Raw genomic sequence first — 11,546 nt, forward strand, 5'->3', positions numbered from 1 at the left:
CACAACCCCCCCCCCCCCATGGTGCTCAGAGCTTACTGATAAGCTGTCATACTTCTTTTCTGTTCTCCTCTCCTCTCTTCTCCTCTCTTCACTTGTGTCCTTCTCACCATCTCTCTTGCTACCCTGCAAATCCACAAGAGGCTTCATATCGCTCATTAAGCTGACAGGCCCGTCCCCCTAATGATGTTAACCAGCCTTCCTCTGTCATCCCAGCCCAATGGTAATGAGATATTCCCCCCTACACTCAGACACATAAGTGTTAAATGATTTACAGCCATACAATCACACACATATAATCATACACACATCTGGGAGGTGTGAACACAGACACACAAACGGTGACACACAGAGCCTTGCATGCACGCAGAGTTATTGTATTAAACCAAAGCGGGCTGATCATGCAGCGCATTAGCTCATCTTGTCACTAATGCGCCTCTCATTTGCATCAACACACACTTGACCCATGCACCCTGCCCCCCACCAGCAGCTACCCTTCCCTTCTGGCTCGCCTTGGCCATGCAAATATTTTTCAAAGCACTATCATCTGGCCATTAGTGCTCTTGAAATAGACATAGTAATGCACATGTATACACAAATACAGCCTTGCACATTTTATTTAATGGCATGAAGATGTATTAATTGCAAGCATGCTGCTGTTAATAAAAAAACTGAGCAAAGAGAGAAGCAGGGAGAGTAACGGGGACATTTCAAAAATAAAGAGCGTGAGTCGGGAGGGCGTGAGAAGACTTTTAAATCATTTGTTGGAGGAAAATACATTTTTCATATATTGTAGATAATGCTATGTACATTTCCCGAATCCCGTACCCTCTGCTGATACTCTGGCTGGAGAACATGAGTTGCATCTAAGTCTATTTTTTGGGCATGTCTATGATAGCTTGTGGAAAATGAGTGTCAAGACTGGGATGTTAACGGCTGATCTTCATGGGGAACCATTGGGTTTCTTCATCATTGGGGCAGAAGGTGTAACTTCAAATGGAATCGTTCAAAGCTGGTCTGACAGGTACATTTTACCGTCATAACACAATATAAGATTTGGACGGTTTTATTCTATAACCACAGGTTGGTGAGTGGATCAATTAAATGTTTTGTCACATAGAGATCCTCTCCTCGTTGTGTGTCTTGTACATCCTTGTCCTACAAAGGTGAGTTATGTGCAATTGTAAAAGAACAATGAATGTGCAGCCTTCCCACCTCCAGGCTGTGTGATGATTTGCCATGAACCTTTTATGAAAATTGGCCATAGAATTGATGGCCTTTTAGACTTGCGTTTCCCTACCTCTCTCTCTGTTCTGATGTCTTTCTGTGGATTTCTACTGTGGGCTTTCCAGTGAAGGCAAATGCCAAAAGAAAATCTCCATCAGACACTATGAAACGTGAAAAGTCCAGCTCAGGACAACCTGTGATTGCCTGGTATTTTGTCATATGCAGGTGTCAGCGGTGGATTCCTTGGAAGGCCCCCTTCTGCAGGTGGAGGGGCTTGGAGATCTGCGACTCGAGCTCCACAGCAGGAAGCTCAACATCCACCTTGTGCTCATCGATGAGCTGCACCGCCACCTCTACATCAAGTCCACCAGTCGTCTGGGACACAAGAACAAGGACAAAAATGCTGCACGTCTTCCAGGGTAAGCGGCATATTTTGTAATCATATGGTTACCAATTAACAGCAAGATTAACTAGGTAGAAAACAATTCATTTTTTTTCCTTTATTAACATCCCTCTAAGATGTGTTCCTCTTCTGACTTTTTATTTATCTTTTTACTCAAAGTTTTCACTAATTTACAGAGTAAGACAGATGTAGTGAGATTAGATAGATTGTTATAAAAATACAAATTTGAGCTGGTTTGTTTGGTCTGAGTCCCCAAAAGCCTTTCTTGTTTGATTATTATGTAGTCATAGGAAATGTAGCCTTCTAAGTCCTCCTTCTTTTAAAAGTTCTGACTGTACAGATGTCTATTAATTATGAGTTCGTTCATTCTCTGGACAACTTTCCAATGATTTACTATATGTAAACCAAGCCAATTACTGAGAAAAAAAATTAGACCTTGAATAACTCAACTTTTTCTGTTTGTACTACAGTATCTGCTGTGAAGTTTCAAAGAAACAGGAGAAAAACACATCATTTATTGTAAAGAAGTATACATTACTGATTAACTCATGGGGAATCGGGAGGTATGAACATGGAGCCATGATTGATGATACTGTCTGTAATACATCTTATATGTATTAATAAGCCCATTTTATTGTTTGGTTTCCTGGAAAAACACATTTCAACCTAGGAGAAACAGTTGCCAATTAATAGCAGTAGAAAAATAAGCTGATAGAATAGACATAGAGTTTCCGTGTGACACCGGAGCTGCTTTTAAATGATGATTTAGGTTTTGCAGCCACTAGGAGAATAACTTAAGCTATGCCTCCGTGACCCGAGGGCCAGTCTCTTAGTTTCTTGATGCGGGCGTATAAGCTATTAGGGATAATGCAGCACAATGGCTTCAAACACGCTGTTGATGCTGCTGTGTTCCGTGGATGGCATTCAGCTTAAGTGTTGTTTGTGCTTTTACATGTGTGTCTGTGTGTGGGGTGCAGTAATTATGTTGGCTGTGGGTTGCTGAGGCACAGTGATTTATTACTGAGGGTCAGCCGGTGACAGGTCCTGGCCTTCCTGTATTGGGTCGCCTCTAACAACAAGCCACCCTCCATACACCCCACTCACTTAGCAGACACACTGTGTTTATACCGCCCAACTTAAGAGAGCCGGATTGCGTCCACCTCAGGCTTAAGCCATGATAAATGGTTTATTGGAAAGCAGCACCAATCCTACCCAGATGCAATCATTATTTTTGTTATAAAATTAGATTGTTTTTCTGAGAAATGGCCAGGTTAGTTGGTGCATTTCTGGGCATTATAAACTTTTCTATGTGTATAAGAAGCTATAACTCAAGATTTTTAGAGTTAATCTGGGTATATTCCTCTCATAATCATGCAATATATATTATTGTATTTGCATGTAATTTTAGAAAGTTAATTATTCTATCCAGACTGATTATTCTTTTTGTCTTCACAGCTCTGCTGCTAAAGATACATCTCCAATGCCTGTGTTGGATGTGAGCAGCATGTCCACCCCACGCAAGCTTTTGGATACATCACAGTTCAGCACACCTGGATCAGGCAGTGGTACGAACCTTAGATATCTCTAAATATGGTAGTATGAGGGAGTATGGGCGTTAGCTTGGCAAGAGTAAGGCGAAACGATTATGTGAAGGAAATGAGATACAAAAAGAACTGGGGGTTTTAAGAGGGTGTTTCATGAAAAAAACCATTTGTTATGTGGTTTGTTTTCCAATAAAGTTGCATACATTACGGGAGAACTACAGAGATAAACACATCAACAAAGCAGTGTTGTTGATCTCTTTGGAAAACAAAGTGTGTGGATTTCAGTTTGCGATTTTACTTCCACTGTGCTGATATCCTTAGTGATAATGAAGTCATTAGCTTACACCCATTTGCATGTCATTACGGGTGTGTATTGCCTCTCGCACACATAGTATTATTGAATGCACACAGAAACTGCTTATCCAAACCATTGTGCAGTGCAATACACACACCACTGACTTTTGCACATACACACTTCTCTCCTTGCAGTATATGTCATAATATCCTTGACTATGATCATCATATACAATTCCCACGCTAACATTATAATCATCTTGTCCCCCCCTATCTGTACCATTAGTCACCCAGCATCTCTGTCTTCACAGCAGGGGAAAGGCATTAATTATGCACAAACTGGTAACCAGCGCTTTAACAGGGTCTCATAATGCAGACTATAACTGTATTCAGGAATGTATGAATTCTCTCATGGTTGTAGGGGCGTAGAGTCAGCACTGCATTCCTTGCAGGCAGAGAACAGAGGAACGCAAACAAGAAGATAATGAAAAAAGTTAATCCGGCAATAACTTGCTGTTCCCTTGGTATTTCTGAGTTTTTATATTAAGCCTGACACTTTTTTTCACCACCTACTCTTGGCGTTCTAACTTAGCAACTCACGGTTTCGTTTAAGCTGGGTGGATGCCATGCAACCATACTCCGTCCTGTGCATACCACACAATGCCACAAACATATCAACTAATTGCTGCCGCTTCTTCAATTATCCCTTGGGATGAAAAAAGATTTATCCTAATATATGATATGCTCTTGAAAAATAAGGGTTCACTAAAAGCAACGATGTGGCCAACATTTATATCCAGTTGTTGTTTATTTCTTTGTCTCTTTTGCATTTAGCCCTTTCTTCACTGAAAGCTTATGTCACCTAAAACCGTCATTTTCCCCGCACACTCACGTGTTTTGGAAAACACAAATGCATGAATTACCACTAATAGATTATGAATATCTGTTCAATTCGCCCACCCTGTAGACCTAAAAGTAAAAGTAAAAGCTAAACCACAGTTTTCCCATCATTATGCAAGGAGAACACTGGCAATTAGCTACCTCCAGGCAGTAAGTGCCCATACACCGTCATGCTAACAACTGCGGTCACGACACAGCAGCCGGCTTCCATCAATGGCCTAGCTTGCCATTTTGTCTAATAGCATTAGAGCACCTCATTTGTAGCTTGTAATTGTCATAATTATGACACAAGCTAGAGTTGGAATGGAGGAAAAGAGGAAATACACCCAAAGTCCATTAACTTGCCATAAACATTAACCGTCTTAACGTGCCTGATGGGGAATAGGGACGCCCCATCTAATGGAAATTAGAGCATCACTCGACGCTGCCACTCTCAATTTAGCTGCTAATGTGGCTAAGTCAGATGGAAAGAATATGAATGAGGGGAGGATAACAGGATTGGTGCAGGTGTGCGCACTTATATCTGAAGCCTCACCTTAAATTTGTTTTAGTGCGCTATTGAAAAGGTGAAGGTTCAATCTTGGTTTTTACAAATGTACATGTAGATTTCAGATGTTTGTTTGTCGATGTTACATGGCATATCTCCCAAAGTCTTTGACAACCATTTTTGTAATTGTCTTTTTAACTGTCCGTTGTTTAAATAATTGTATATATTCGGCTGTACATTTATAAGCAGTTGTGCTAACCGTAGACGGTATGTGCTAACTTATTGTATGTTTATGTTGTGTATTTACTTTCTTTAGTGCGTGAGCAGGATGTGCGGGAGTTGAACCAAGCAGACCTCACTGAGGTGGATCCAGAGGAAAACAGTGCTGAGTTCATGGGCATCCTCATCAAGGTACATACATGAACACTTTTAAACAATATAGACACTGTGAGAAGTCAACTTCAGCATTTGGTTTTGGTTGCTATTTTGGTGATCCTAGTCTTTCTTGACTTCAAGTTTTTGTATCCTCCTTTTTCTTCAGGCACTGGCCAAATTGAAGAAAATCCCTGAGACAATTAAAGCCATAATGGAGCGACTGGAACCTGAGCTGAAACAGATCGTCAAGAGATCCACCACTCAGATAGCAGACCATGCCTACCAGAGAGGAGAAAACCTGGCCCAGGAGAGCAAGCCAAGGTACAGTAATGAGAAAGAGAGGATAAGAAAACACGCATTGAAGAAAGAATGTCACTGGGGAAGTGGAGAATTCTTCAGGTTAATAATAGATAGTAAATGAGAAGGGAATGACTGATACCTTTAATAGATAGCCATGAAGAAGGAATCATAAGCACTTGTGTACAAAAGATTAAAGCCATCTTATAAAAGTTATAATGTGCTCTGTGAAAGCAGTTCACCGTTTTCACAGTATACCATGAGATAATGATTAACAGCTATTGGTATAGAAAGAACTGACAGAAGAGTCTGGCTGAGCTTTCACGCATCTACAGTATATTAATTGTTCATAGGACATATTTTTAAAAGCTAACAACTAATGTTATTTGTCGTTGTTGTGGATAATTTAACATTTTACAGTGTTGCTGACATGTAAATGAACAGGTTTTAGTCTTTATATTTCTGATTGTGGACAGATTTTCACACACCAATGTTTCGCAACTGTGTAAGATACAGTCCTGAACCTTTACAGAAATATAGCTCAGATCAAAATGGTCGTGTTCGAATCTTAAAAAATAACCGTAAAATTGCAATTTGTTTTGAGACTGTTGGAATCTTATCTGCCTGACAGAGAATAAGGAGAAGAATCAGCAATGGTTCTATACAATGATTAGTGTTAAGCAATATGCAAAAAAAAAGACCTTAGTAAAGCTGTCACTTGTAATCCCCTCAGTACTGTAGCTGTGCAGGAGTTTTATTAAAGCAGCTGGCTTGCATATTCTTGTGTAATTATAGTATTCCCATTAGATGCAGTTCCCCAGCGTCATTAAGTACAAGGTGGCCACTCTCTCCAGTGGTTGGTTGAGTGTATTGTTACTACTAATGCAGTACAGCTGTAAGTAGTTTATATGTCATTGATAAGTCAGCTGTAATTTAAAATGTTTACACACAAAAAGTATTTGAGGTTTGTTTAGTGCTGGCAGCGAAGGCAGTGGTTTTGAATGCAGTCCCTCTGTGTTCATAGTCAGACAGTCAACCAGGTATGAAACATAGTAAAGGCTATGAGTGGAAGAGCACCTGCCTCAGACCATGAAAACAGATCCTCTGCTGCTTTAAACCCAGACAAGTCATGGTTAAACACACCCGTATACACACAAACAACTTTCCACCTGCCGTAGAGGACTGCTCCATTTTAAGAGCAGTCCCATCAGCTGCTGCAGACACACACATGCAGTGAGCAGACTTGGGGAACACAGGTCTCAGTCCACTGATCCTGAACCATTTAAGAGGAACGTCTTGTTTTCTGTCAGGGATGTTCTCTCTGGCCTCGTCTGCTTTCCCTCTCCGGTTGCCTGGCGAATCTCATCTGACCTCAATGTAACAGGCCACCGTGTAGCTCATTGCCAGCTCTACTCCTTACAGATTGTTGTAAAATTGCCTGCGTGAGCGTACGTGTGTGAGCGCTTAACACTGTATTCGTGTCAGACCGCTTGCATCTGGGCGAACCCTTAAAGGTTTGTGTGTGTGTGTTTGTACTCGGATGCATCCACACCTAGTTTTGGCTATGTTCACTACAATTTAAAGTCGAGGCTTGTTGCTATGGAAACTCCACCCAGTGTACCACTTGCAGGGAACAATGGTCTTGCGTATTGCACACTATATTGTATAGCACTGCGGACTAGCAGGCAACACTCAAGCACTTTAGAGCAAATAAAGCCGTGTGCGGCTTAACTCTGGGAGGTTTACGTTCTCATTCGTGTCCTCTGTGATCAGCTACGCTGAAGTGCAATTTTATTTCCAACTAAGATTTTTACTTTTAATAAGATACTCCACACAGGTTCCCACTCCATGCGCCAAAGCTATTAGCATGCACCACTGATCTGTGATTAGTCCAGTTTAATTTCCATCAAAAGCAGACTTTTTTTTAACTCCCTTTTTTCATTTTGTTTTACAAAAACAGAGACTTTTTGCTTTGCTTTTTGAAGTGATTCTGAATCCCTTAGAAAAAGAGCTGATTTAAAAATAAAGAAATGCTTGAATGACCAAAGAACATTAAGATAAGGGCAGAGTATTTTAAATCCAATTTAAAAACAAGAAAAGGATGTTGATCGTGAGATTGATTGCTTGTCCCTCTTGTACCCGTGTTCAGTAGAGTGGGCATTGGAGATGTTTGGGTGAATGTGTTTCTACTTGATTTGTGTTTGACAGAAAGATGACATGGCACATTGCATACTTCAAAAAATGGTTCTATAAACACTATGCAGAAAAGAAAAGACACACAATAACACATTACCCGGGAACTGCACCGGCACTGCATCTATTAATCATCTTAAACATTAGATAAATTACATAATCAAGGAAGGGCCTCCTTACATACTCAAAAACATGCTGTATATCTTCTACAATGGAAGGTTTGACAGCATCCGTCGCAACCACAAGCCCCTTTTTACTGTAATTTTGTTTATCTGTGGCTGACAACCTTCCTTATGATAACCTAATGTAGACACCATCGTTGTCGTCCCCAACTGAAACACACACAGAGGTGGTGTCGGTCAGTTAGTAAGGGGCGTGCAGGTCCACGTGTATGCTCCCGACTGTTCATCAGCCATGTGAGTGTCAGCTTCGATCCTGAGGGGAAATGAGAACAGGCCTCAAAGAACAGACTATATGGATTAGGATGGCCTCCACTGGGAGATAATGAGGAGGTCTGGGCTATCTACACTGTGTGTGTGTGTGTGTGTGTGTGTGTGTGTGTGTGTGTGTGTGTGTGTGTGTGTGTGTGTGTGTGTGTGTGTGTGTGTGTGTGTGTGTGTGTGTGTGTGGAACAACAACAAGCGGTGACAAGGTCAGAGCCATCCATTTTACCCATGTCCAGCTCCATGTATGCAAACATGACCATGAATTGTTTGTCCCATTCTTTAAGTTGGTGTCACGTTTTCTTGTCAGTCATTCATGTTTATGCATGAAAGGGGGAGAGAATTCCTCGACTGGTTGGCGTCTCGCAGCTCCTCTCTTTCTTCGTCTTACGAACGTCTCCCATTCACTGAGTTATAGCTCATAGTGATTGGTGCCTGCTTTCCTCTCCATTAATAACATGTATTCACTGCTTCTGCCAGTGTAGTGACAGGCAGCCAACCAAAATGCCCCTCAGTGAAACATCCATCTTGCCGTTACATTATCCGGCACCTCCCCAGGAAACCTTGGCCACTCCACAAAACCTTTAGCATGCGTTTTTTTTTGCACAGCATTTTAAATAGCTTGTAATTTGTTTCATCTTGGCATTTATGAGGTGAAGGCTCAGGTGCTTTTGAGTTAACTTCATAAAAGATGGTTTGTTTTTGGCAGACAACTTTTCTATGTAAGTATTTGACCCAGAGCAGGGAGCTGTGACCCTGTGTGTCCTGCCAGCTTGAGTACAAGATTCAGAACATTATAATTATTATGTATAGAAGTAGTAGTAGTAGTTACATATACAGTATATTTCATAGTGTAAGATTATACATGCATCTTCTATGACACAGCTGGTTTGGTTTTGGAGTGGTTTCCCTATCTGGGACTTTAAATTGGTCTTTAAAATAATTTTAGTTGCCTAGAATAAGGAAAAAACAGTTTCACACACCACTGATTAAATCAAACCCAATTAAAAGGCCAGAGGATAGTACTAATCGAACAGTCTTGCACAAACAGTGGGATTATATTTGTATTAACTCTAATAACTCCACTAAAATAAAGTGGGCACTCACTGGCATGGGTGCACCGTGTATTCATTCAGACTAAACTCATGTAGCCTTTGTTCTCTCTTTACTTTGAAAGCTTTGTCCTTGTGCAGAAAGCAGGTACAGCACAGTGTGCATGAAAGCATTAGTGTAGATGAGGCAAGTGTGAGTTTTCAATCCAGAGCGCAGCACTCAGATCAAGTGGAAGGTCTTTTTGGTTTTGGCTGTGCTCTCTTCTCCAGCCAGAGCCATTTAGAGTTAATGAGAGTAGCTGTTCATCTGAGTTGAGGTTGGGCAGCTTTCCTCATAGCCTCGCCAGGTGCTAGGTTATTACTGCAGAAGATACTGCAGAAGAAATGGCGGTGAGTATCAGCTGAATATGAAATGTGAACAAAAACAATGAGCCGAAACACCTAATTGGTGTAAATGTGAATCACACTCTAATCATTTTTGGGTGTTGCTTCCTGTTATTTCCTTCAATGCAGATATACCTTGCCTTTGGTTTTTTTCCACATCAAGAAATACTTTGGATTTTTACATAGTTTTAAAATGAGATTTTATTTACCTATTTTGTGAGGGTATGTATAGTGAAACTGGGATCCTCCTTTCACCATGCGTCTTAGCACATACATCCCTCTGGTGATGGGAGTAAAGAGGTTTTACTAAATGTAAGTGGAGCAATAATCTCCTCACATTTGACAAGTGTCATCTCGATTAAACTGGATGCTGTTTATTTTGTCACTCAATGTCTCAACTGTTTTAACGGATACGATACATCTGGAGCTAAGGCAACCATGCAGGAGCATAGAAACCATTCTTTAACTATGGAAGCATTTCAATCCAAGACCATGTGATGTTCCAAAAGTAAGAAAGTGTGCCACATGTTTCCTATTTAGCATTACTACTTACGAATGTCTTCATCTCTGCCCCTTTCCCCCTCTCCTCTTCATGTCTCTCCTGCTCTCTTCCCCACTTGTTTCTCTGTGGCTCCCTCTACAGGCTGCTGCTGGAGCTGCTGGAGCTCCTGTTTGATAAGTTCAAGGCAGTGGCCCAGGCTCACAGCGTGGTGCTGACCCACCTGCAGCAGATCGCTGTGCAGTGCCCGGGCGGGGCCCACCAAGAGGGCATCAAACTCTACGAGCAGGCCGACGTCTCTGCCAAGATCCAGACCGTGCTGCAGGTCAGATATGTGCATCAGTAACAGAAGACATATATACCAAGACCATTGGAATATTTACTTAGCATACAACTATGCTTTTAGCAGCAGCAGCTTTTAATAATATCTGTTAATGAAATGTTATGTATTAAGGGAAAGTGGATAACACAACAATACGTGTGCCATGTGTTTCAGTCCAGTAGATTGTAATAGATCTCTTTGACAGTAAAACAAGAGAATACATATATCAAGCCTACTTTAGTGTACAGTATGGCATTATTGTTCCCATTAACCCTCCGGTATCATTCGAGTGGACTACGCAAATTAGTCATTCGAGACAAAAATGTCCACTGCAAAATACTTTGATAAAAACATTATATTAAAAGGTTTTTTTCACAACTTTTTTGGGTTCAATCTTTAAAGCAACTTCCGCCCTAATAGAAAATACCAAAAATGTAATAATTTTCAGGATTTTAACCCTTTAAATGCCATTTTGAATACATGAAACCGCTGTTTTTTTCATGATGAAAACAGAGAAAATGAGTTATTTTCAAAAAATACATATCTGGTGACTGGCTCTTTTTTTTTTATAACAGTCTTGGATATGTCAAAGATTAGCAGCAAAATTGATTTTTTTGCATTATTAGTTTTTGCACAAAATCAGATTGCACAAAAAAGTTACATATTAGTCATTCGGGACAAAAATGTCCACTTCCAAAAACTGCTCTAAAATGACAACAGATTAATATTTTTTTAAACCTTTTGGGGTTAAATCTTTCAATCAACTTCAGTCCTGATCAAAAATACCAAATGTTAACTTATGTTCAGGATTTTAACCCTTTAACTGCCAGTTTGAAAACATGAATTTGCGTTTTCTATGAAAAACATGCACAAAAAGGCAGTTATTTTCCATATAATGAATGTTGGGGGGGTCGGCTTTTTTTTTTTATCACAGTCTTGGATATGTCAAAGATTAGCAACAACATTTATTTTGGTGGATTATTAGTTTTTGCACAGAATCAGATTAAACAAAAACTCACATAGCTTAATTTTCCTTTTATCTATATCACCAATGTGACATTTTACCATTGAATTACATGCTTGTCATTTCTTGGTTTCTTTGCCTGTTGTATAATGGGGCCCTACATGT

The 11,546-nt window shown here is 40.4% G+C and overlaps 1 protein-coding gene across 1 annotated transcript in view; it reads left to right on the top strand.

Annotated features, from left to right (window-relative positions):
* The first annotated feature begins 1,443 nt into the window (after positions 1 to 1,443).
* exoc4 (exocyst complex component 4) overlaps positions 1,444 to 11,546 on the top strand; it is a 99,264-nt gene continuing 89,161 nt past the window's right edge. The window contains exons 1-5 of the mRNA XM_010790896.1: positions 1,444 to 1,643; positions 3,083 to 3,192; positions 5,169 to 5,263; positions 5,394 to 5,548; positions 10,240 to 10,420. Coding sequence (XP_010789198.1) covers positions 1,444 to 1,643; positions 3,083 to 3,192; positions 5,169 to 5,263; positions 5,394 to 5,548; positions 10,240 to 10,420 — 741 coding nt within the window. The remainder of the gene's footprint in view (positions 1,644 to 3,082; positions 3,193 to 5,168; positions 5,264 to 5,393; positions 5,549 to 10,239; positions 10,421 to 11,546) is intronic.

Source organism: Notothenia coriiceps, unplaced genomic scaffold, assembly GCF_000735185.1.
Source record: "Notothenia coriiceps isolate Sejong01 unplaced genomic scaffold, NC01 NC01_scaffold00034824, whole genome shotgun sequence".
Lineage (NCBI taxonomy): Eukaryota > Metazoa > Chordata > Actinopteri > Perciformes > Nototheniidae > Notothenia > Notothenia coriiceps.